At 35.0% G+C, this 27402-nt stretch overlaps 1 protein-coding gene and 1 long non-coding RNA gene across 2 annotated transcripts in view; one reads left to right on the plus strand and one right to left on the minus strand.

Moving 5' to 3' along the window:
* The window catches only part of LOC138713506 (uncharacterized), a 334865-nt gene that overhangs the window by 180842 nt on the left and 126621 nt on the right, over positions 1-27402 (plus strand). The gene's annotated exons all lie outside the window — the stretch shown is intronic.
* LOC138713501 (uncharacterized) overlaps positions 25128-27402 on the minus strand; it is a 61340-nt gene continuing 59065 nt past the window's right edge. The window contains exon 3 of the mRNA XM_069845667.1: positions 25128-25690. Within this exon, the coding sequence (XP_069701768.1) occupies positions 25140-25690 (551 nt within the window). The 3' untranslated portion in view covers positions 25128-25139. The remainder of the gene's footprint in view (positions 25691-27402) is intronic.

The raw sequence follows: 27402 nt of genomic DNA on the forward strand, positions 1-27402 counted from the left end.
ATATAATACAATTATAATTAATAATTATACAATACAATTTTCAATTATAGTATATAAATTTAAATTTACAATTTTTCAATTTTTATAAAATCCATACATAGCTTTTTAAATTTAATACTAGAACTATTCGAATTGACAAGATTAGGATATTTACATATAAATTTGTTATATATTCTTGGGCCTAAATTACTACTATGATAAATACTGTAACAGTGTTGCATTTTGGTTCAAACAATCTTAAAGAATTCATACCTTTTGTTTCATAACTATGAGAATACAATTCAAAATTATTTCGATTTTTATGTATGAATTTTATTAATACAATATAATAAATTTGTCTTATTAAAGTCTAGAAACAAATTTTGAGATGCAAATTAATAAGTTTATGAAGACATATTTTAATTATTTTCTTCTGTAATAAATAAAGTGGATTAAAATTGGATTTAAATGAGCTACCCCATCCTATAATTCCATACATAATTACCGATTGAAATAAAGTTAAATATATTGTACGTAATAAACTTATTGACAAGTAATTCCCCAATAAAACAAAATAATATACTATTTTACGTAATTTATTACAAAGGTAATTAATATGTTGGTTCCATTTTAAATGATTATCGAAAATTATGCCTAAATACTTAACTTTAGAGGACTCTTTAATAATCGGACATTTACACTGTATAAGACAACAATCAGAATTATGTAATTTAATACTTAATATAGATGTAGGAGGTTTGTTACATTTTTCAGATAATGAGAATGGAATAATTATATGCATCATACCAGGTTTTTCCACCAAAAAGTAAAACTGCGTCATCTGCATAAGAATAGTGAACACCATTGTATTGTTGTAAGTCAATTTTTAATAAGTCATTAATATATATTAAAAATAGAATAGGGCCTAGAACTGTGCCTTGGGGAACACCTATATTAATAATTAAAGGATCACTTGAATAATTGTCAATTTTCGTTATTTGAATTCTGTCGTTAAGATACGATTTTATTAAGTTTAAAGCATTACCTTTGATTCCTAATAAGTCTAATTTCTCAATTAAGATATCATGTTTCACTGTATCAAATGCTTTTCTTATTTCGAGGAAAATACCAATACATTTGTTACCTTGATCAAATTCTGTAACAATTTTTTTAGTAACTTGATATATTGCATTATCTGTACTGAATTTTTTTTCGAAAACCAAATTGATTATCACTTAATATATTATGTTTATCAAGATAATTCATTAATCGAACTTTAATACATTTTTCTAGTAATTTTGAAATACATGAAAGTAATGATATTGGTCTATAATTGTTCATATTTCTTTTGTCTCCTGTTTGAAAAATAGGTTTCACAATTGCATTTTTAAATTTATTTGGGAATTTGCTATTTAGAAAACATAAATTAAAAATATGAGTTAGAGGTTTGGCAATATAATTTATAACCATCTTAAGTATTTTAACACTTATGTTATCAGGACCAAGTGATACATTACTTTTTAAGTTTTGGCTATATTGATTATTTCGTCATCTGTTACGGGGTAAAGATACATACAAGCATTTACTGAAGTTACATTGCTAAGGAAATTGTTATTTTTTATAGGCGATACAATATCCAAGCCAATGTTTGTAAAATACGAGTTAAATTCTGTTGCAAAATGTATTTTGTCACTTAAGATTAAACCATTTCGAGAAACAATCTCATTAAATTGTTCTTTTTTATTTACTTCAATATTTGCCGCTTCTCGCACAATTTGCCAAAACATTTTAGAATTATTGCTATATTTTTCTAATTTGATGGAGAAATAATTAGCTTTCGCTCTCTTTATTACGTTAGATAATATGTTACGAAATTTTTAAAATCTGTTTTTTAAAATGATATTAAATGGTTCTTTTCTTAATTTGCTTGCAAGTTTGTCTCTCGTACGGATTTATTTAACTATACCATTTGTAATCCATGGTTTAATCTTATTAAACTTACGAGAAACTTTTTGAGTAATTTTATTTGTGTGCTTTATAATATTCGTATTTAAAATTTGATAAACAATTTCGATACCATTACATTATCCCATGTTTCATTACTTATATCTAACAATAGGTCATCATAATTGATATTACTGTTATATTTATAAGTCTCAGAGTCTTCAAAATCTGCTTTATTAATAAATGTAATTAAAACAGTGGTAGTGTAATGGTCAGTAATATTGCTATGATAAACACTTGGTATAAATTCAAGTAGTTTGTTATTGGTTTTAAAGAAAATATGATCAAGACAATTTTTCGACTGTGGTCTAGTTACGGATTTTAATAACCGGTAAAATCCAAATTCATACATGATATTCATATATTTATCATATATCTATAAGGCGTTAAAAAACACGAGACGTTTCGGTTATACAGTGGAACCGACACGCTATGAGCTACCGCGACAAGACAGTGACATTAGCAGCAATCCAGAATTTAGATCCCACAGCAGGCATTTGCCATTCGGTACAGAGAAGCAATTATATTATGTGACCCGAGCTATGTTGTGAAATCGTAGCCTTAAGTGGCTGTCTTCTTCGTGATCCTTCTTCTGGTCCTTGTCCTTGTTGTGGTCCTTGTAACAATTCTTGTTGTATTTGTCATGTTACTTACTGTATCGTGGTTTTGGTCCTTGTCGTGGTTCTTTCGTATTCCTAGTGGTGAACCATATTATCGTAGTCGTTAATGTAATCCTCGTCGTGGTGCTTTCCGTTGTCCATGTCGTCATCATTATCGTAGTCCTTCTCGTTTTTCTCGTGATTCTTATCGTATTCTTGTTGCCTTTGTTGTAGTCCTAATCATGGTCCTTGTTGTCTTTGTCATGGTTCTAATCATGGCCTTGGTGCTTGTCGTAATTGTTGTCATGGTCCTTATTGTGTCCATGTCGTAGTCCTGATTGTTATCTGTATCGCGATACATGTCATGATCCTTACTGCGGTCGTTGTTATTCTTGTCTTTGTGTTTGTACGTTTCGTGATCCTATAATGATCGTTCTCTCTTTGTTGTAATACTTGTCGTGGCCATTAATGTTGTCAAAACCATGGTGTCTTATTGCAGCCATTGTCGTGGTGCATGTCATGGTCCATGTCATGATATTTATCGTGGTCTTTGCCCTTATCGAGATCCTTATAGTGGCCCTTGATGTCTTTTGCATGGTCTTTATCGTGGTCCTTGTTATCTCTGTTGTGGTTATTCTCTGCTTTGTTGGGGTCCTTATCACAGTGCTTGTTTCCATTCTAATGGCCTTTTTCGATCTTGTTTTTGTCATGGTCCCTATCGTGGCCTTGGTCCTTATTGCGGTATATGTCGTGATTCGTATAGTTGTCTCTGTCTTTGTTCATTTCACATCCTTAAATTGGTCCTAGTTGTCTCTAGCATGGTCTTTACCGTGATAATTGTTGTCATTGTAATGGCCCTTATCGTTCTTTCTCTTTTGTCATGGTTCTTATCGTGGTCCATGTCGTGGTTGTTATCGTGATTCTTGTCTTCGTCCATGTAACGCTTCTTACGTTGGTCCTTGTTGTCTCTGGCATAGTCCTTACCGTGATCCTCATCCTTTTTGTCATGTTTTTTGATCGTGATCATTGTTGTCTTTGTCGTGATCTTTGTCATTGTAATAGCTCTTATCTTACTCCTTGTCTTTGTCATGATCTTAGTCCTTATCGTAGTCCTTGTCGTGATCCTTATCGTAGTCAGTGTCGCGGTCCTTAAAGTGGTTCATGTTATGGTTCTTATCATCCTGAACTTTGTGGTGCGTGTCGTGGACCTTGTCGTGATCCTTATCGTAGTCCTCACCTTTATCCTTATCGTGATTCTTACAGTGGTCCGTATCTCCTTCGCATAGTCCTTACCGCTGTCTTGGTTATTATGAACCTTATCGTAGTGTTTGTCATGGTCTTTATCGTGATACTTATTATAGTGTTTGTCGTGACCCATGTCGTTATTCTTATCGTGGTCCTTGTCTTTGTTTTGTTGTTATCATGTGTCTTAACATCGTCCTTGTCTTTGACGAAGTCCTTATGTGATTATTCCATGGTTCATGTCATGGTCCTCATCGTGATCGTTGCAGTAGATCTTGTAATGATCCTTGTTGTTTTTGCAACGATCCTTATCGTGGTCACTGTTGTCTTTGTCATGTTTCTTATCGTAATACTTGTCTTTGTTGTGGTCCTTATCATGGTCGTTATCGTGGTATTTGTTGTCTTTGTTACGATCCTTATCATGGTCTTGGTCCTTATCGTGGTTCATGTCGTGACTCTTATCATGAACCTTGGTCTTATCGTGGTCTAATTCTTAATTATTATCGTGGCCCTTGTCTTTATCCATATCGCGTTTCTTATATTGTTTCTTGTTTTCCTTGTCGTGATCCTTATCGTAATTCTTATTATTATTGTCGTGGCCTTTGTTGTCTTTGACATGTCCCTTATCGTGATTTATGTTGTCTTTATTGTGTTCATTGTTGGCATTGTAGTAGTCCTTATCGTCCTCCTTGCTGCTTTTGTCATGGTCCTTAATAAGTATTTGTTGTCTTTGTCATAGTCCTTATCTTGGTAAATTTCGAAACCTTATCGTGGTCCATATCGTGGTATTTATCGTAATCCTTGTCGTGGTGTTTGTCGTAGTATATTATCATGGTCCTGATTTTGGTCATTCTCATTGACTGCTGCTTTGGTCCCTTCTGATTCTCGTCGAAATTTCAAGAAAAAGGCGAACTTTCTCTACACCGTTTCCATTTGTTTAAGACACAATGAATTATCTCTTTCCTATCATTTATATTGTATTTCTTTCCACATTTGATTTTCTGCCATATGCAACATTCTCGACATCCATGAATACACACTCAAATATTTTACGTTTCATGGATTTGATATTTCTTCCACTACAGAGAGCTTTATAGCATAGAAAAACATTTAAAGAAAAAAAGAAATAGCCTCGCGGAATGAGAAAAACGCTAACCTCCCAAGATAAGCTTCTGTTACATAAACATCACATTCATAGGCATATAATTTTCACCAAGAAGTATACAATGTCAATACTTACCATTGAAAACAATTTGGACCACAAAACAAAGAAAGAAACTCTTCTTTTAACAAAGGAAATCTCTTGGTGTATTCACTCACAAATTCAAAGCTTTAGATCTCGGCATTCTTCAAGTAACTTCCAAAAAATCCGCTCACGACACAACAAGAGCACAGTGAACAAAATCTATGTTATAATGCATTTTCTGTCATTTATACTAGGCCTATACTGGCCTTAGTTCTGCCAGATTAAATAAATAAATTATTATTATTATTATTATTATTATTATTATTATTATTATTATTATTATTATTATTATTATACCATCAAAGTTACATTTGTCACTGGTATAATTTCGTGGTAAATTTAAAAAGAAATATCACGAAATTAGACAAGGTTTCCCTACAATTTCCAAGAAACATGGGAATAAGACAATTTTGTTATTATGAATAAAGGTAAAGTTCAATGCATCAACTATTCAGTTGAGATTTATATGAAACATAATATCAGGCACTTTGATCTTGAACATAAGAAAGGTTTTGGCAAACATAAACTTATAGATAAGAGTTTAAAACAGGATCGTTAAAAATGGTTTATGTGAATAAAATAGTTGCTCTAGCGATAAAGCAATGTAATATTTTAAGATACTTCGTTATGCATGTTGAAACAGTGAGAAAGTTTTCAAGAATCTACAAAAATAAATTACTGTTAATGAAACGGCCAACCCACAATCACTACCAGTTGAAAATGCAGTCCTATCAATTTATCGCATTTCAAACACTCAGGGGAGTCATATAGAACAATACCATTTTACAAATGTCATGTAAAACCTGCAAGGAATTTTATGAATGATTTATTATGTTATGACAAGTTTTCTAACTTACGCAATATTTGAATCCACATACCGGTGTGTCTGCGAACATTTTTTTTTTCTAAAATGAACCTGATGGAAAGTATTACGAGTAGGCCTACAGATCTAACAACCTATCTTCTCATAATTGCTTCACATTTATTTAGTAATAGTATTCATCCTAATATAGGCAGACTCGTCCTGACCAGACAGTATAGGCGATCTAGAGCTTATAAGTGGTTATTTATATTGAGTACTAAGCCATAGTTACGATATAAATTTCTATATCTGGTTGAGTGGACTGCTGGTTGAGTGGAAGAGAAGGCCTTACGGCCTTAACTCTGCCAGCTAAAATAAATCATTATTATTATTATTATTATTATTATTATTATTATTATTATTATTATTATTATTATTTGACTTGATTTCAAATTTTTAATATAATGGCATGCCGCATTGGTTTTGTACATCCCTAAGCGGAAGACACGCTAGGTTTTTGTGATATTAACACGTCCGAAATATTGTGGAAGGAGTGAAGTGGATCATAGTTACCACCCTTACGTATGCCCATGCCTGATCTATGCTATTGCGGATATACGTGCTGGCTAGCTTAAGTGCCCAGCCACTTAACGTTCTCTAGTTGACGGTCCTTTCGGCATTCCTCCCTGCAAAATTTACTGAAGTCCCTTCAGTGGAACTGTGTGAATAAAGTGAGACAAGTAGTCTTTAGGCTAGGAGCTCACATAAAATTTAAGGTGAGTCTCAACATCCCTTGCAAGGACACGATAATCATTATGTACGTTTTAACTGATCGTTAATTAATTAATTAATTAATTAATTAATTAATTAATTAATTAATTAATTCATTCATTCATTCATTCATTCCCACACGGTCCGTCTCGCTCGATTATGTAATTATTTGTTAACCTCAAACAAATTAGTTTTGCAAGAACGACACATACTTTCTCATTACACAGAGTCCGGCAGAGGTACGGGCGATTTTGAGCAGCGTATATGTTTCACAGCCGAGTTGAGCGGCGATAAAGGCGAGCACATTCTCTTGCCAGTACAATGCTATTTAGTCGTCATAGAAACATGGAGCGGTGCACAACGTGCTTTTCAATTAAAAGCTTTTACAAGAACGACAGTTTTGAGGCTATTAGGCGTCAATTTCGTCATTTTAATTTACGGAAACATTATGATCCCGTTCCATCTGGTCATACGACTTACATTTTCATCTATACAAATTCAGGTGGTAATCAATTAAAACTTCGCGATATTCTGGACCGAAGGGCGTTTTGTGAGGACATTTTAATTCGCATGGATTAAGATGAAGACTTTTTTGACACTTTGTCGATGTCTGATGAAGCACATTTCCATCTCAGTGGTAGTCACTGAACGGACGTTCTTTTCAAGACATAAATGACAGACTACTGGGTGTTCAGTTCGAAGTGTGTCATGGCTCGCTGTATGTCGTCATGTGGCTAGCCGATGAGCCTAGACAATTCAATCTTCCTACATTTCCGCAGAGGCGTATTACCTTTGTCCCAGAGAAGTTGCCTAGCAAGTACGGCATTCATTCAGAAGAGTACTTACCGATACGTACCGTAACGCCGGTAGTGGCAGGAATGTGAACTGTTTGGAAACACGTACTGAGGTGAGTTTTTTTCTTACTGTCGGGATATGGGGAGAGGATTAAGACGATTATTTACGTATAGTGTTTGTTGACATTAACTTCGACGGTCAACATGGACACGGAGCATTTGATTTGTGTTGTGGAATGTTGCCGTACGCAACCGATGATAACAAATACCCTGCGTACGACTTGGCCGCGCAAAACACAGTTCGAAAGAGGTTATGGTAGCACACAGACCGTATAGACCGCCATCTGTTGCTACGACGTTCAAGTTATACCGTACACGTTCTCAAGTTCAGATTGAACGCCTTGATTAATAGGCAACTTCTCTGACATAAAAGCTGGAACTCGCTTCAAATCGCTGACTCACCAACAGTGACGTCATGACACATTTTGAAATGAACACCCACTATGTCAGTGATGTCAACGAGAGCGCAAGCGTGCCTCATGCCCGTATGCGCTATTCAGAGCACATACGGCACGCAGGTACAAGTCACTGATGAACACAAGGGTTGTACAGCTGTCAAAAAAAAAGTGGCCGCACTCGTGAACAGCGAATATTTTCAAAGTCCACTTCGGGTTGCGGCGATGTTACACGATGCATGTGCTTGTACAAGCAGTTCCGGAACTATGAAAGTGTTCCATATCTGCTCCTCGCAGACCAGCGGTAGAGTGCTTGTTTAATGATTCAAAGGTTCTGGGTTCGGGCCTTCTTCAAGTTTTCATTTTATTTTTTAATCGTTCTTTAGCAATGTAAATGATATTCAAATTATCATTTATATCCAGTTATCGTTCTTGATGGATATCACGTTATTTATATTTTGTTATCGTTCTTTAGAGATATGAATAAAATTCAAGTCATCATTTGTATTCTGTTATCGTTTTATAACAATATGAATAATAATTATTACTATTGTAGCTACAGTATCTCCAAAGGGGGTTAGCCCTATTTTACATATGTATGTTAGGGCTATAGTTTTATACACAAAAAAGATAAGCATAAAGAGAAATGGAAAAGAAAATTAAATTAGCTTACGCGATGTAAACAAAACATAAACAATCCGTAAATTAGGCATTACAATTGCAAAACAAATATCAGTTATCAATTTGAAACATACATAAACATTAACAACACACATACGTAACACTTCTATAACACAAATATGCAGCTTTCCGTACCATACATCATAAATTAATACACAATAGTCACACAAACACAATCAAACTATAATTACGACATTGCGACGACATCAAGCATCCGTTGCAACACATACATTTCAACATAGTAACCACACTTTTAAAAGTTACAAATTTGGCTCCAAGAAGAATAAATAGGACACTGTTACTAATTACTATTCTTCTACAATTTCTTAAATACATCTGTAATAAATCTGTGGAATTCCGATATGAATAATATTCACGTTTTTTATATTGTTATCGTTCTTTAGCGATATAAATAATATTCAAGTTATCATTTATATTGTTTTCCTTCATTAGCATTATAAAATAATATTCAAGTTATTTATATTGTTATTGTTCTTTCGCAATATAAATAATCTGTATTTTATGTAAGTAATTATTATAACACAAATAAACATCTTTCTTTGTAAAATAGGTTATTTTATTTAGATAATTAAATACGTATTATATAATATCTTATATTAATTAAACAAACCGATATTTATCATTTATATTGTGTTATCGTTCTTTAGTGATACTGTATAAATAATATTCAAGTTATTTATATTGTAATCGTTCTTTAGCGATATAAATAACATAAATTTAATATTAGGTTTGAAAAAATCCAGTTGCATAATAATGCTATTAGTTTTTCTTTTTGTATTATTACATTATACTATCTTGAACCACAATAAAATGAAAAGGAGTGGCGAGGAATTGAACCTGAGACGTTGACATCTAAATTCCGACGTTCGTCCGCTGAGCTACGAGGGCAAAAGTGTGGAAACATTTTCGGAAAAATTGGCCCAATCACACTCTAAGATTTTCTGATGATTCGTAGAAGCTAGTCCAGGATGCGGGGGGCAAAGGCTAATTGAGATTTCCCGATCTCTGATAGGGTGAAACATCCTGATAGAATTAATATTTAACCCTTGCCGTGACTTTCGGTAAAGTGCGGAGGGCCCAATTAGTCAAATCCACTCTCCTCATCTCCACGCTTGGGCCCCCTGGAATTTAATGAGATGCGAAAGAGATAGTGGTGTGCAGAAAGCAACGGGATGTTACCGCATTTAGGCCTATCCTTCCCAAGAAAAACTGCAAATATGAACAGAGGAAGCTTTTAATAGAAGAAGAAGGATCTTCTGCGGACCTCTGGAAAAAGAACTAAGGAAGAGACTAGTGAAGTGCTTTGCGTGGAGTTTTGCATTTTATGGGGAAGGAACATGGACATTACGACGAAATGAAGAGAAGCGAATTGAAGCATTTGAAATGTGGATGTGGAGAAGAACGGTGCGTGTGAAGTGGACAGATAGAATAAGAAATAAAATTGTGTTTGAAAAAGTGAGTGAAGAAAGAATGATGCTGAAACTGATTAGAAAGATAAAAAGTAATTGGTTGGGTCTCTGGTTGAAAATAATAATAGACGACATTAGGGTATGTGGATCATATGCGGAGACTAAGAGGAAGGCAGAAAATAGGAAAGATTGGAGAATGCTGGATTTGCAATGAAAGACCTGCCCATGGACAGAACACGTATGTATGTATGTTCAGAATGCCTGGAATATCGTGTCTAAAAACAGTCGCTATTTGCAAAGACTAGTCAATTCCATGCCCACTCGACTGCAAGATGATCGAGATAAGAGGAAGATAGACTAAATATTGAATTGTGGCTTTTTGTTTTGTTTTTTGAACGCTTAATTGTTTGAATGTTTTAAAGGCCGACGCCAGTAAATTTGTTTTGTTTATGCCACGAAAGATATTTTTATTGAGAATAAAATCTTTTTTCTTTCCATTTGCAGCCACAATATCATAATGATAAAGTCATGGCATAATATATTAATGAACCTGATGTTAATTACTAAAATAATCGTAAAAGAGAAAGGAGCCATTATGTATAGTTTGTCTCTCTCAAAAACAGAACAAAAAAGAACATAAAAAGCACGTGGTTGTAGTCGAACGCAGGACCTCATGAATAAGGGGCCTGAACGCTACCTTTATGCTATCGATAACACACAGAATACTTCAATTATAACTGTAGATATCAGGCAACGTGGTCCAACAACATGTAAAATCGCCTGTCTCCGAATTGTAGCGAAGATACCCGAAGGGAACTTTGTTTCAGGAGAGCGGCCACTTTTTCTTTTGACAGCTGTACATTACACATTGAGGAAGAAGTCATTCAGTAAGTTTTAGGCTGACTGGACTCTTGACTTCTTATGAGTGAAAGAGGAGATAATGTTCTTTGTCTGGTATATGGAAAGCATTTAATTACAAAGAGAAGCAATGTGAAACGCCTGAAATTATTAATAGATTTACATATTGATGTATTGAAATTTTGTTGTTTTATTGACATTAAATAGCAATAAATATATGCTTAGATGTACCGTAGAGGTTCTTCCGCACTGCATTGCATTTAAATTTACAGAATAAAGTACAAAATAGTTTGATGTTAATAGCGTAGACTCGTTATGAATTGTGCCTAAAAATTATCAAGATACGTCGTCCTTAGATTTTCAGTTTGACAGTAGTCCTTACCGTTGTGATGTCCTTTAGTTAAGCCGAGGTAAAGTTCTTTCCAGGTTCTTTGAATTGCCTGAACAGAGCCAAGTTGGAAGTTCGCTTTCCCGGGTACTATATCCAGGGTACGAATATTTGCGGCGCAAATTATATATTTGGCAGTAAGCACGTATGTGAGCAATTTTCCTCACTTTTCAACCTCACAAAACAAAGACTAATATCAAGATTATCAGTTGATAATAAGCGTGCTATGCTACGTCATGCTACAGAAAACATAATTTCGCCGGACATAAAAAGGTTGGTGTCGACAAAGACAAGAACAAATACTTCTGTATTAGACGAGAAATCAGGAATTTAAATGTGTTTCTAGAAATGTGCTGTTCTTATAGTAAGTACATTATTAAGTGTGTAACAGTTACATAGCAATTAATTAGGTAGCCCTCATTATCTGAAACCGCTAAGATAAAGGAAATATAATATCTGTACTATTTGTTGCAGGCCTATTATTTCACTTTTCCGTGTGCGCAATGTCCTGTAATTTCTTTCACTTTTATATTGGCAAGTTTAAAAGATAAAAACGGTGTTTTTATACTGTTGGATTATTAGATAATTATATAAAAATTAATTATATTCTAGCTATTATCTGAAACTATATAAGTTAAGGAGAAGCTATGTTTATTATTTATTGTATCCTACTATTTTATAATTCATTGCATTTATTAGAGAGGTATCCTCTACAAAACACGTTCTGATTTCTTGTTGTCATGTAACACGTTATCTGTTGTTAAAAACAGTTTAATTCATCTTGCATTGGTAGGCCAATAGAGTTCACTTTGCTCACCCCCTCTCATACTCTGCTGCTGCCTACAGAATAGATTCATGGCAACCAGTGACCGCTTCATCGCACGCAGGATCGTCTACGTGCTCTTGACCTTGACATCGCTGGATTATGTACTTCATGATCTCACGTATGTAATTTTGAAAAAAAAAAAATCTAGCGTTTATAACCAACTATTTATATTCCTATGTCTGACTCTGTATTTGCTGCATGTTTAATAAAAATTAAGTTTTTTCATCATATCGCGAATTATATTACTGTTTCTAGTACCGATATTTTCTTTAACTATTATTGTAAAAACATACCAAAATCAAATCATTTACCATGCACCAAGACAAGGTCAAATTTGCTTTGGGATAATTTTTTGCGAGGACTACAGGCACCCCCTCTCCCCACTCGCTGCCCAAGCAAAATATCTTTGGTGACCCTGTCCTGTTGCTATTCTTTCATGCTTGTGATATCGTCCCCTCATTTCTAACTATTTGGTTACGTCAGTTTTCCGCTTTCTCTTTCAAAATTCTCTAATGTTCCTTCAAATGGGATGGCAAAAATCGGAGTGAGGCAAGTGGCCAACAGACTTGAAGCTCACATAGACACTTCCTCTCAATCGTAATTTCTTTCGCAAGGTGGCATGTTCACGTACCTTTCAAATTTTTCTCTTCCCACTTGCCCTTTCTTTCATTTGTCATTAGAAATTTTCCACATAATAGTCAAGGAGATATTGGCATATGAGTTATGTATGTACATGAATATCAATCGAAATATATTAGGCCTAGAGTACAGTGTTAAGGAAAGTATATATTATATTTAATTACATTAACTGAAGGGTTCAGAACCATAGTGGGCCAAGCGCCATTTACTAAAACGGTAGAAAACGGTAGAAAATGAAGTTACTACCATAATTCAATGCAAACATATAGCAAATAATATAAAGTATACACATTAAAACTAAATGATATGTCAATCTTCATTAAACTATGGTATTCACTTAACTTTAACCCTTGCTTTCTCCGTTTTTAATAAATGGCGCTTGGCCCACTATGGCTCTGAGCCCTTCAATTCAAGTATAGACGTGTCACGCAATCATTGGGGTTTTCTTAAATGCCCTGTCACTTTTTCTCATAATTTCGTTTAAAAAGAGAAGTGATTATCAAGTCTCGTAATTTTATGATATCGAGAAGTAAATTCTGTATCTTCTTTGTTCTCAGAACTGAACGTAATACGGTTGTTAAGGATTTGGGTATTAGCAAGACATGCTTGATGATATTATACTAGGTAATCAGGAGGCTTTGATCTCTCAGACGTTGGAATGTTTAACATGTTGACATAGCGCTTAGACAATGCTTGTGTATCAAACGTTTATCGCTTGGTGGCATATTTTGGACGCCTTCCAGTATTGTTTAGAACTACAATTCTTAATCTTCTCCGTTACCGTAGTCATTGGACTTTCAATACTTCCCTGATACTTGATGAAAAACAAAAAAAGTTAATTTTTTTTTATCTAAACCTGTGTTTTAGTCTAGACCAAGAGTCATAGAAGTATTGTACGCCGAAGTTTTGTAGGTGGAGTGCCTTTAAATTTGTAATAATTACCAATTCCTTTATTTGAAAGTGTGCCCAGGTACCAGCTAGCCATTATGCAATTTGGCCAACTGTTAATTTCTTAGTTCTAGCGTTGGCGATAGTAACGGCATTTTTGTTTTCATGGGTGTGTGATTTGCAAAACTGTCCTTATCCATCATAGATGATTTTCCATTTGTACCACAAGTAATTTAAGTGTTTAATGAAAGAAATCTTGTTGTGGCATAAAATTACAATGGAATGAATTGTTTCCAGACGTTTCATAAATATTCTCCTAAAAGTTAAAGAGTTATTTCAAATAATATTTCGGAAAAAAGGGCAGTTTTGTAGCAAACTGGAGGAAAGGGACAGTAAACTGGTCGGATTAGGATAGTTTTGAAACCGAAAAATCAGTCGCAAATAATATTTATAATAAGACGTAATTTGTTAATGAGCTCTATCACTGCATTTATCTTTGTCTCAAAAAATTTAGAGAATCTACCACCATCCCTCTTTTCTTTAGGGAAAGTTCAGTTCTTAAATGTTTTCTATATAAGTTTTGGACAAGGTATCTGGATATTCCCAAATAATACAAGAAGATTTTAGCACACATACTACCTGTATTGAACCTTGTTTAGTTCTGATATAGATACTTCTTTGTTGATGTTTTACGAGAACTGTTGGTAGGCCTACTTTTGCTCGAGATATTCTTTGTGGAACGTTCTGAGAAGTGCACTTCAAAATACAACAATATTACTTTTTTCGAATTTGCACAAAAATGGTGTCAAAAGAATGGTCGTTTTCTCTTTCGTGCCTGCACTGCGGCTTTCTCGGCAATGATTTTCATTAGTGACTCACTTTTGTACTCTTTGATAATGATAACAATCCAATCACTGATATTTGGGAATGAAAAGGCTAACTTTTCAGTATTACACGAATAATACACAACAAGTACAAGAAAATGCGAGCTTAGTTACAAAATTACTTAATGGAAAAGGGAAGTTCTGCTGTGCACGGGGAGTTGGAAAGGGAGAGTTTTATAGCTGCACTCGTATGTCACAGCAAAGATATTATAGGAAAGAGATGGTTTTGACACAAATTATCACCATTTCTAGATGCGCATGTACCAACATTAATACAATCATATGAAAACTATTTCTTTAATTCATGGAAAAGAACAATTTTGGAAATCATCTGGTCAAATATAGAAGCTTGCATACAGTATGTTTAAAACTTTGTTGAGGAAAGTGATATTCGTCTCACTCCTGAAATGGTGGCTGAGGTACAGAAGCATTGCCATTATTTGAGAACACAGTTCTGGAGCTAGATTCTTTACAGAATATCTAATTTTTAGTTCAGAACTTCGGTTACAAAATGTTTACCTTCTGCTAAAAATAGTTGAGTTGAATTGTGTTAGTGGCCTTCAGACTTTTTCTAGAACAAATCTGTCGGATTTTTTTTATTCAAAGACAAAAGCATTACTCACCCTTGACTACAAAATGCAGTACTACATTATTTTTTGTCTTTCACAATAATATAGAGTAGATTTTTTCTTTGATGTTTTTAAGAACAAGTATAAAAATTGTACATATCCTGAGATTAAAACTTTCAAAAACTTTTTCTGATATTAAAAACCAAGTATTATCAAAACAGGAATTTTATTATTATATTCATGCTATATTTCGATAAATTTTATTTAATTTGTATATTTATTTTATATATTTTTTATCCGTCACATTAACTTATCATTGCTTTAATGTTCTTTTTAAACTTCAGACGAACGTTTTCAGTCATTTAAGAAGCATAATCAGGTCTTCACTTTAGACAGTACTTATATTTGCAACTGCAATTGCTACGTGACTATCGACTGACTAATTACACGATGTATTGTATAAACCATATTGGTTAACATAATACTTTATATAGTTATGTAAATTTAGAATATGTGTAGTTTTAATATCATTTTAATTGTTTTGATTTCCATATGCATTTTATATTTTAACTTGTTTTTATGTGTTCATGTAATTGTCACTAGTATAAATGCTACCTGTGAACACCTGATGATACTCTATATGTGAACGAAAACGTTTGTGTAAGATTTAAAAAGAACATTAAAGCATTGATAAGTTAATGTGACTGAAAATATATCTAAAAATAAATATACAAAAAATAATTACCATGCTTCTCGTTAAGAACGTATTTTATAATTCGTAAACCTAATAAATTTATGATGAAGGATGGGTGGAACGGAGAAAAATTCTCTCCGGCACCAGGATTCGAACCCGGGTTTTCAGCTCTACATGTTGACACTCTATCCACTAAGCCACACCGGATTCCAATTCCGATGCCGGATTGAATCCTCTCAGTTTAAATACTCGTATCATATTCTGATATGCGTTTGTAATCACTTAGTGATTTAAGATGGCGCTCATTCCGTCGGATCTCGGCCACTTAGTCACTCGTAATGACTGCATTTCTGCACATTAGTGTGTTGGACATAGTGCCACTGTCACATATCTGTGACACAGTGCATGAGGGTTAGGCACTAAAGGGAAACTAAGAGGTGGAGCTTAAACTGAGAGGATTTAATCCGGCATCGGAATTGGAATCCTGTGTGGCTTAGTGGATAGAGTGTCAGCACGGAGAGTTGAAAACCCGGGTTCGAATCCCGGTGTCGGAGAGAAATTTTCTCCGCTCCACCGATCCTTCATCATATGATAACGCAGAATTCCTGCACGGAAATATCATATGAATTTCGGTACAACGCAATAAAACAATAATCTAATAAATTTAGTTATGAAATTACTTTAATTCATGTTAAATCCCTACATTTCTTCTGATAAGTGGCACTTGAATTTTCAGTCAAATAAATTAGTGATACTGGGAGAAAAAATGTTGAGAACCACTGAGATACTCAAGCGATAAAGAAATAGGAATGACCTGTACTCATTATATGCAGGATAGGCCTACTGCAAACAGTTGGATCCAATTTGCACAGTTCAGACCCTCCCAAGGACCATAGATTTTAATGGCGGTAAAATCTTTAGCATGGCTTCGTTCGTAAGGGCTGTAAAGTAGGGAGATCCATAGTATAAATTTCAGGTACGTAACATAACACTTCCCTTGATAGTGTGTCCGAGGCAAAATATATCGGTAATTTCTCGCGAACGTAGATTGAAAGTGACACAATGGGCCCACAACAGCATCCCAAATGTACGTGAGATTGCCCCCTGATTCATACTATAAACCGCGTAGTCCTCAACACTGAAGCTTTCTCTACGATCGTACAACACATACAAACAAACATTTAGACATATTGTAATTATTGTACGGCATCCCTCTGTTGAATCCTGCCTTTCGTACCTTTCTGGGGGAGCCCGATGGCTTGCATCGCAGCTCAAGGCTTATTGTGCAGACCTTCTTATTGCGAGGATGAATGTTAAAGTTTTCAGGGTCACATTCTTGTAATTATCGTCATTCACTGTTCGGAGACATTTATCGATTAAGCTACAACATCCAGGTCCGCACGGAACAACCAATGACGAACGCTCCTGCGTCCCCTTGGGGGTTCTGCATCCTCAGATCGATGCCATCTGTTCGTAAATCATGTTGCTACATCATGCTGCATTCTACGAGTATATTGACCTGAAGATCGCTTTACTGTAGGTATCGTGATTCACTATTCGGTGCCATCTGTCGATTCAGCTACACAGTATCCAAGTCAACGCAGTCCGCTATGTAAGCCTCTCCGTCCCACTGGGACTTATGTGGCTCCCAGAACCCGTGGATATCCAGAGTACCGCAATCCTTTGCGCCGGCAAATGCCAACAAATTCGCCATTGTTATTCCAGCGCGCGCTATGCAGTGTACAGTTGTATAGGGAAAGAATGTAATGTAAGTGCGAAAAAATGGGATGTTGCTGTGTTCAGAACTGTTCATAGATAACTGAAAAAGGCGCACATTTGTTTTCTCTGTCACAAGGTGAAAGAAATAAGGAAAAAGGAAAGAAGTGACTATAAATATAAAAAGGAACGATTCTCTACCTAAGCGAGCCTACATTGTGAGATTAAAGAATGATTGTATTTTGATATTTATTTTTTCAAAATTTGGGCCCCAAAATGTTTTTCTAAAACTAATCTAGAATTTACTGTAAGTTGTTTCAGCAATGATATTTCTACATAAAACAAATTAAAATTACGTAGGGTAACAATTAGGATCAATATCAAATTTTTACCATCTTCTCTCTTTCAAACCAAGCATTTCTGATTTTAATCCCAATTGCTATTTGCGAGAATGCCATAATATATTTGTGAAGTTCAGAATTCATTCTTGAGACAAGATTGTATTGTTTGGTTCGACTGGAAAACACGAAGACAGTAGAAACCCTATTAAGGGGACATTGTACTGAAATTACTAACTTCCATATTTTTTTAGCTAAATTCACAAACTTTTTATCACTAGTATATCTGGGTAATAATAACACATGTACAAAATTTCATCCCTGTATGAAAAGTGGTTTGCATTTTATTAATATCTGAATGAAATATTGTATTGCTTTATGTAAGAAGTCCCTTGCACCACAATTTACATTATTTTTAATTGATATTCACTTATATGATTTTTATATACATTGCAACAAACGTTACTATTGGAATTTTCTGTACAGTGAATGGGTAAATTACTAGGAATTTTTTATGACTATTAATTTTTATAATAAAAAATTCTAGTAATATACCGTACTGATTAATTTTACATTAAAACCCTATAATAAGCTTTGATTCCGTGTATGTAAGGATCCATATGAATGAATATCACTTAAGAATAATGTCAATTGTAGTGCAAGCGACTTTTTATATAAAGCAGTTCAATATTTTAATAAAATATTAATAAAATGCAAACCACTTATCATGGGCGGATGAAATGTGTCACTGTTAAGCAGATATACCAGTGATCAAAATTTTGTGAATCTAGTTTCATAAGTATGGTAGTTATTGATTTTTACTATTGTGAACTCTTAAAACTAAGGAACTTGGAGAAATTTCAGTATAGTGTCCCCTTAAATGTGGAAGCCGGAGAATTTGCACGAGAAATGCAGTTGGAAATGTTTAGATTTATTGTTTTTATTTGCAACATTGTTGTTTTCATTTATTGTTTATAACTTATTAAGTTCATGTTGCTGGTAATACCTATAATTGTGATGTGTATGAAAGAATGTTTTGAACACTAAAAATGCATATTTATGCTGTAATAATTATTAAATGAAGTTTTTGTACATTTCTATGTTGACTAACAATAATGTTCTGAAATATGTGAAGATCCTTTTGAAGATTTTGCCCTTCAAATTAAAAATATCTGAGTTTTACTTTAAATATTCCTATACCACGCGTGTTGGAAAGGAATAACAATGGCGGCCGACTAGGTGATTGCGGTACTCTGCAACATCCACGGACTCTGGTGGCTCCCTCAGACAGATTCCATCTGTACGGAAATCACGGTACTACATCTGCTGCATCTTCGGTTGACCTGAAAATATTGAAGACGATAGATCATAGGCAAGAGGACTAATAATATAAATTGTAAATAATAATACTATTACTACTACAGTGGGGAGGTGAAGAGAAGTCTTTTGAAATTCCCGCAATTTTTTGCTTGCTTGTGGCGCTCCTCTGGTAGTTGAGAGAAGCTTCTTGACAGATTACACTTAATCCGGCTTATGAACTCCTCTCATATATTATAGGCCTCTTGGATCATAGGCGGGCAGGAATCGGGCATGCGCTGGGCTAGGCGAGCGAGTACTGGGCAGTTGTTGCTCTTATTATGAGGCAAGAGATGTTCAGTGGCGGCCACTCAGTCGCTATTCTCCTAGTGCAGTGATTCTTAACCAGGGGTTCATGGATGGGCTTCAGGGGGTCCATGAAAGTCATATAAAATATTAGCATGTTTATACACTATATTATTTTAATGTAAAAGGCAGAAGCGTATCTAAAAATGTTTGTCACTTTTTTTTACGTTTTCTAGGGAGGGGGTCCATAGCTTTCACCAGATTTTAATAAGTGCTCTTGACTCACAAAAGGTTAAGAACCACTGTCCTAGTGGGATTGACAAGGATATGAATATTCTATCGCTTTATTTCAAATGTCTGTTCAAATTAGAGAGTTGTATTTATAATATATGTCGCCACGGTGGTCTAGTGGCTAGAGCGCTGGATTTATAATCGTGTGGACCCAGGTTCGATCCCTGGTGTATTCTCGATTTATAACTTGTGTTGGGCAAGCTCTGGTTCCCCTGTGGCATCCCAACAAATCTCCAGCATCATCTCATCTCATCTCATCTCATCTCATCTCATCTCATCTCATCTCATCTCATCGCGAGTGTAATGTAGACCAACTTCCTATGGCGCACCTTGGGCAACGACTATGTCGGTAAATTGGACTACAGAACTTGATTCATATGGGTGAATGACGAAAGTCAAGTACCCGCCATTAGTAAAAAAAAAATAATAAAATTATAATATATTTACATCATCAACACAACAAAATATTTTGTTTTATGCACGTTCTTTCATGAATTTTGACAATAACATTTAATAATTAGACCTACTTCATTTCTATTTGTATTTTCAAATTAGAGAGTTGTTTTACAGTATATTTACATTATGTACACGCCGAAATGTTATCATTATGATTTTCCTTTATGTATTTTTTTCTGTTTTTTTTTTTTTTTTTTTTTTTTTTTTTGCAATAAGCACGGAAATGTCTGGAACATTACTGTACTTGCCAAAAACAACAACCTCATTGACCACAGATCGCTTTAAATTTTCTATTAATTGAATATGCTCATCTTCAGCATGCCTAGTGTTGTAATATGGCTCAGCGTTATATTTTTCCCTATAGGCTAACAGTGTGTCCACATACTAAGCCTTTGGCACGTTCGCTAGTCTGAAAAAAAGAAGTCACTATAAAAGTTGTGCCGGTGCTTGTTCTGTTGTTTTTCTAAATAGCTCTCTTATTCTAGCATAAAATACTTGTCTTCAATAATTTCATTCATATATAATTATTCTAAGTTTAATTTGTACTTCAGTAACTAATTATTTCTGTGTTAATAAGTTCTATAATAAATTGTTCACTCTCTATTAATCAAGTAATGTTTTAGTACTTTGATTTTATTGTAATTGTAAATCCAATATTAATATTATTGCAGTTGTAATTTTAATAGTATTCTTGATATTGTAGTTGTAATACCCTGGTAGAATAGAAGGGAAGGCCTGATGGCCTTATCTCCAACAGGATAGACAGACAGACAGAGATTGTATCAGTAGACCTATCCATATTACAAATCGCCAGCAATGTTACTGCTTGGTTACTCTAAGTCTGAGAGCAACACTATCTGCTTACATGCACAACAGGTTTATTGCACACATCCGTCTCCTGCACCGGGCGCCCAGTGGGTAATATGCCCGCCTTGAGAACGTCTGTGATAGATGAAGTTGAAAGTAATGGAGGCGAAATGAGTCGAAAGTGCAATGCCGAAAGTTACCCAGCACTTCTGCTTCAATTGACTGAAGAGGAAAAACTCGTAAAAAAAATTCCAACTAGAATTTGAACCCAGGCCCGCTCTCTTACCGTTAGGAATGCTAATCGTTACTCTATAGCGATGGACTTCCTTGGGGTTAAACGGAAGCATAAAATATTGAAGATTGCTCTGTCAGGTGTTTCTTCATGTTCCGTTTATTGTACTTGTCAGTGGAACTAGTGATGGTGAGACAAGTCCAAGGACTCGCCATGATGTTACATGATATTCCGTCTTACAATTAGGGAAAGTTCGGAAAAAAACCCAACTAAATATTAATTCAGCCCAAGCGTCATTCGAATCCGCGCCTGATTGCAGCAGCTTGATATCTTGAGTTCAAGTCACTACCCTCTGATATGTGGACGTGGTCTGCCAAGTGTTTAATGATTGTTTTTGCATCCCCGTCCCTTGATTTCCAATTCCTGAATACTTCCATTATACAGCATATGCAGAATGCTCATATCAAATTTGTCCAAAGACAAAATTACTATGAGGACAATATTTACATCACGCGACAAAATTACAATGAAGACATTAGAATCGTAAGTTTCAAAAGGTCAAAATATCTATAAAGGCTACATATTTATGCTCAATATCACAAGGTTTAGTATTTTAAGCGAACTGTTTATAATGAGTGATACAACTTTGTGAAGTGAACTAAATAAGTATTTAAACAATCTAATAGGTCATTTATACTTTCGGATTTTGTTAATATACACAATGAAAGTTATTTTTTAAAAGCCATAGCCTTTAAGTAACCTCTTACACTTGAATCAGGGATTGCAGAAACAGCACATGTCACTATTTGTGGCGAAATGAGTTTATTCGAGTTTAATGGACTGTTGATATAGGGCTACCATTCCATGCAGAAACCACATATGTCAGTATAGCCGTCTCACATTTGGAGACCTTGAAATCCTGGAAGCGCGCAGAAACAACTCATGTCAAAAACATGTGACGACACATCGATCAAATGTGTCAATTCTGGTGGCGAATACGTTGAAAAATAACTCAACAATTGCTATATGTTCCAATAAAAACTTTCTATTAAATTTTGTTTTCTTTCTGTAAACGGCCCCAGGGAAACTTATTTTTACGGCCTTCGTAATTGCGCTCGAGTGGCCAAAATTTGTGTAAGCACGTCTTTTGACATTATTAAAATGATGGAAGAAAAATAATTAATTTTTTATCTGCCCCCATGAGCATGTTTGCTTGTAAGTACAAAGGAGAATACCATATTTACCTTCTTCATTAGCATATCCAGACAAAATCGTGCCAATTCAAAGAGAGAAGCTTGACGATATACGCAAACTAATGCGTTACATAGCACACGAATATCAAGAATTTTACAATTATATTCTTCAGTGGCCTATTGTGGAAAAATAAGTTCATTTATATTAAGTACACAGTAGACCTATGCATATATTATATCCCTAATTTGAGAAATAAACTTAGGTGAACTGAAATTATTATACTATAATTTTGATTCCTTGCATAAATAGCATATGTCAAGCTAATATATATTGATTTATTTCATTAAGAATTCATTAGATTCCAAAAAAATTTGGTATAAAACGACACATATATTACACTTCTGTCTGAAGAAGCCAGTATTATAACCAATTATGTTGTCTACCACCAGTAATACCGTTTTTTATGTCTACTGAAAAATTTACTTTTCTTGAAATGTGCTGTTCTGCAATCCCCGATTCACTTGTAATACATTGCTGAAGTCGATTATGGATACTTGTCATGACACAAACACACAACTTCTGACCAGTGTGATCAATTTCTTGTTCTTCATGTAATTTATGGGATAACACTCTGTTTGAAATACCACGTAAGGCGAAATCTGGAGCTGTCAAATCGAGCGAACGCGAAAAGCATGACATATCACCAGATAGGGAGATGATGAATTCAGGGGAAAATCTCAGAAAAGACTGCAAAAGTATTTAGTGTTTTCAACATGATGGATAAAATTCGCTATCTATATTTGAAATCCATTTACGAGAGGGGAAAGTGTCAAGTTTTTAGTCCATCGCAAATGGTTATAGATTTAAAGATCAATAGTAGTATTTTCAATTCTTGTTATCCTCTTTTAATACAGACATTTTAGATCTGTAAATATATTGTTCTTTGCCACATGGGTCCCTGAAGCATTGAATGTTGATTAGAAGCGGGAAATAGTGAAATGTAGTCCTGAGATTGTCCAGTGTTTTCAGAGAGTTGAAATAAAGATTTTGGGGAGGTACAGCACTATGAAAGAAACCTGGGTCCACCATTTAGACTTTGAGACAAAAAATCAACCAACAAATGAAAGCATCCTTCTTCTTCCAAGGCAATGTTTCGAGTCCAGTAATCAGCTGAGAAGTTCAGTTTTCTGGGTTGCAGAAGGAATTGTAATGGTTTATTTCCTGGAACATGGTGTCACTATCAGTGTTATGAATATTATTTTAAAAACGTCTATTACGACTGCTAAGATAACTGAGACCCAAGTGACGAGAGAAGCTTCAATAGAGCGTTTACAACTCAAGTAGTTTTGCAAGACTCTTGGTTCGAACTGTTGTGTCCCTCACCACATTCACTAGATTTACCTTTTTCAGACTATTTTCCGTTTCCAAATCTCAAATAGGACTTGAAACAAAATAAATTCAATAGTGACAAAGATGTGATGGTGGCATTGAATGACTGGATTCTGGAAAAAAGTGCATAATTTTATTTTGCTGCGTATCTTTACATAGAACTACCTGTAGGTGTGATCACCTGTCGACAGGTGTATTGCCTTCCTCTTGCTCTCCTTCTATCTCCATTGTTCTCATTGTATTCTCCTTGTTGTCTTTGTATTCTCCTTGTTTGCTTTTCTTTCCGTTAGCCTTGTATTCCCATGGCGCTCCTTTATATTTCTATTCTTCGCCTTGTATCTTCCTCGGTCTCTTTGTATTTCCCTTGTTATCCTCGAATTTCTCTCCTTCTCCAAATTTTCCTTGTGTATTTCCTTTCATTGTTTTCACCTTTTTCTTTATATTCTCCTTGTTCTCCTTGTCTTCTTATTCTACATTTCTTCTCCCTTTTCCCTTATGTTCCTCTTGTTCTCCTTGTATGCCCGATTTCCTGGTGTTCTCCTTGATTTCTTTGTATTCCCCTTGTTTTCCTTGGGTTCCCCTTGTTTTTCGTGTATCTCTTTTTCTCCTTGTGCTTCTTTTTTTCTCCTTTAATTCCCCTTGTGTTTCGTTTGTTCTCCTTCTGTTCACCTTTTTCTCCATGTCTTCCCCTTGTTCTCCCTCTGTTCCCCTTTTCTCCTTATCTTCCTCTTATTCTTATTATCTTCCCTTTGTTCCCCTTGTATCGTTGTTTTCCTAGTGTTCTCCTTGTCGTCCTTGTATTCTTCTTGTTCTTCTTGTCTTCCCCGTTTTGTTTCTGTTCTCCGTGTCTTTCCCTGTTCTTCTTGTGTTCTGCTTTTCTCCTTGTGTTCCCCTTGTCCCCTTTGTCCTCCCGTTCCCAATGGCGAAGGGAGTTTTACTTTTTCGTGACGATCAATCCCAAATTACTACCCCATGCCTAATGCGGAGAAAGACGTAGTTCTTCCTCAAAACTTTTCTCAGTTATATTTCAGGTACTACATATAATATTCTGGATTGTGCCAATATGTATATTGGAATAAAGGAGATTATTTTAGTAGGTGCCAATCAAACCCTATCACTTCGTCTGTGGTGGGCTAAAACTTACCAGTTCCGTTCGTATAATATCTTCAATCAAATCACAGAAAAGTTGACGATCAGTAGATCATTATACCAAAACAAATTACGTTCATCTCTCTTTATGGGAGTTAAATCGAAGTGACAGCTTCCTATGGTGGTTGGTAGATACTAGCAATTCCATCAAAATGAGCATGATATTTGAACTACTATATTATGCATTCTAAAGGAAATAAGGTCAAGGTTATATTTTTATTTTATTATTAAATCAGGTGACCATTTGGGCCACTTCTGGATAACTTTTACAATATTTTCTCCAGGACTATTTGCCCTGAATGTCTGATTGTGTCCTATCAATGCATATGAAGGCGAAATTTTGCCCATGTTTACTCCAAGAACTAAAAGTTGTTGTGCTGCTTCTATCTCTCCATCTGTCAAGAAGTCTCTCTCTCTGTAATCTCCTATGAAAGAGATGCCAATCACTCCTTCGGACTTCTGGTGGAAGCTCGCTACATCCCACCCTCTTCCCTCGTACACATTTCCGTCACCTCCGATCACAAAATTGTATCCAATGTCCACGAATTCCTTTCCTTTGGTCCTGGATTTACCCATATGAAAGAACTGTATCGATCTCATCCTCTCGGAACAGTCTTGGAAATTTAAGCACTTAGGAGTGATGGTGTGAGAGATGATGACGATTGGGGTGGGGTGGAGCAGGGGGCGCTTGCTGATTGCCTGAGCGCCTCTCCAGTCACTCTTGGAGAAGATGTGGTGGCCTCCGGGAAGTATGGTACGATTTGGCACTGCGAAAAAAAATATAAGAATTAGATGAATTATATATATATATATATATATATATATATATATATATATATATATATATGTATATAGGTGATTTCAACAGCACAAAGACGAATGCAATAAAAGGGAGTCGTAAGTGCATGCAAAAGAAACAAAAGACACTTCAATTTTTTTAGACAAAATGCGTTGCCTTGTTATTATTGAACAGTTTATTGTTATTAATAATAATATAAGAATATCATACAAAGCGGCTATTCACAAAATTTTGATGACACTGCTGATGAAAAACCAGACAGGTTCCAAAATGCTGCAGGTGCTATTAATTTGTGGTGACAGGCTTCACAGGATGTAAAATGACAAAGCGTTCTTATATATTTTTCTCACTGACGAAGCAACACTGCACTTAAGCGGAATTGTTAACCCTAGTAATGTAACGATCTAAGGGACATAAAATACAATGTAATGCTCAGAGTATCATAAAAGGAGTCCAAAATTTATTGTCTAAAGTGTTCTGAGCATAGATCACGTTTCATATATCAACGGGGCAAACGTTTCTATGTTTACTCATTGACAGCCTGACGTTGACTATGACTGGTTGGTTCAATGACTGACTGACAAAGTGTGTAATGAACTGACGAACTGAGTGACTGATGAACTGCGAACTGACTGACAAACTGAGTGACGAAATCAACAATTGAAGAACTCTCTGCAAAAAAGAGGTAGCTCCACTTTTACAAAGTTGTGGAAAACTACCAACACATTCCAAAAAATTCCAATTTTAACAGAGCGTCTTTCCTTTTTCATAGTGGGTTCTAGGTACATAGGAGTTTCACTCAATTGATTATAATCAGCAATTTGGAGTGGTAAAATATAAACAAATAATGAAGCTACGTCCTTTTTGCAATAAAATTTGATATAACTAGCAGACATCGGATTCTAGGGCAAATGCCTATTTTGTTTCTTTAGGAGAAAAGTAAAAATAATTATTAATATTTGTGTTTCATGGAAATTGAAAGGTATTCAAGTTTTATAGTGCCCTAAATGCCCTAAAACGGTTATTAGAGCCTAATTTGTTAATATTCGCCTAAAAATGCCTAACTCACTGTAAAGTTTCGCATTTTACTCTTACTTTTTATAATTTATACATGCATTCACTGCGAAATTTCAGGCATTTAAAAAGTGGAAAGTTTGCTTCACACCGGGCATGAAACCACTGATAAAGGAAACAAAATGTTTTGAATCTCACGACACTCGCAATAGATTTCACCGAATTTAACATGTTTGGAGGCATAAATGCCGACAAAGAACCAACCTTAGTTTTGAAGCAGGCAACAATCACAACATGTGCTGCTACCGATTCAGAGATATACTATACTATAAAAATGACTGTTTTCGGTCTGAAACCGATTAGCTGTACTGCCCTTCAGAGTGTCATAAAATCACAAATTTTGGAGAAAGAATGTTTTTGAAATATTTATGAAAAGTTGTAAAACTGCGAATTAGTAGGGTAAACCGTTACAAAATATTTAAAAGAATGGCCCTCCTAGTGTTAACACTACCAGGAAATGCAACAATAAGTGGGACTTTGTATTTTTGTCCAATTGAATCTCAATAACAACGGTTCATTTGAATGCTCGTTAACAGTTGCTCTTTCCCTCACCTTATTTGTGTTGAGAAGTTTTGAGCGGTAGGACGTTTTCCTGTGAAGTTTAAC

Source organism: Periplaneta americana, chromosome 14, assembly GCF_040183065.1.
Source record: "Periplaneta americana isolate PAMFEO1 chromosome 14, P.americana_PAMFEO1_priV1, whole genome shotgun sequence".
Classification (NCBI taxonomy): Eukaryota; Metazoa; Arthropoda; class Insecta; order Blattodea; family Blattidae; genus Periplaneta; species Periplaneta americana.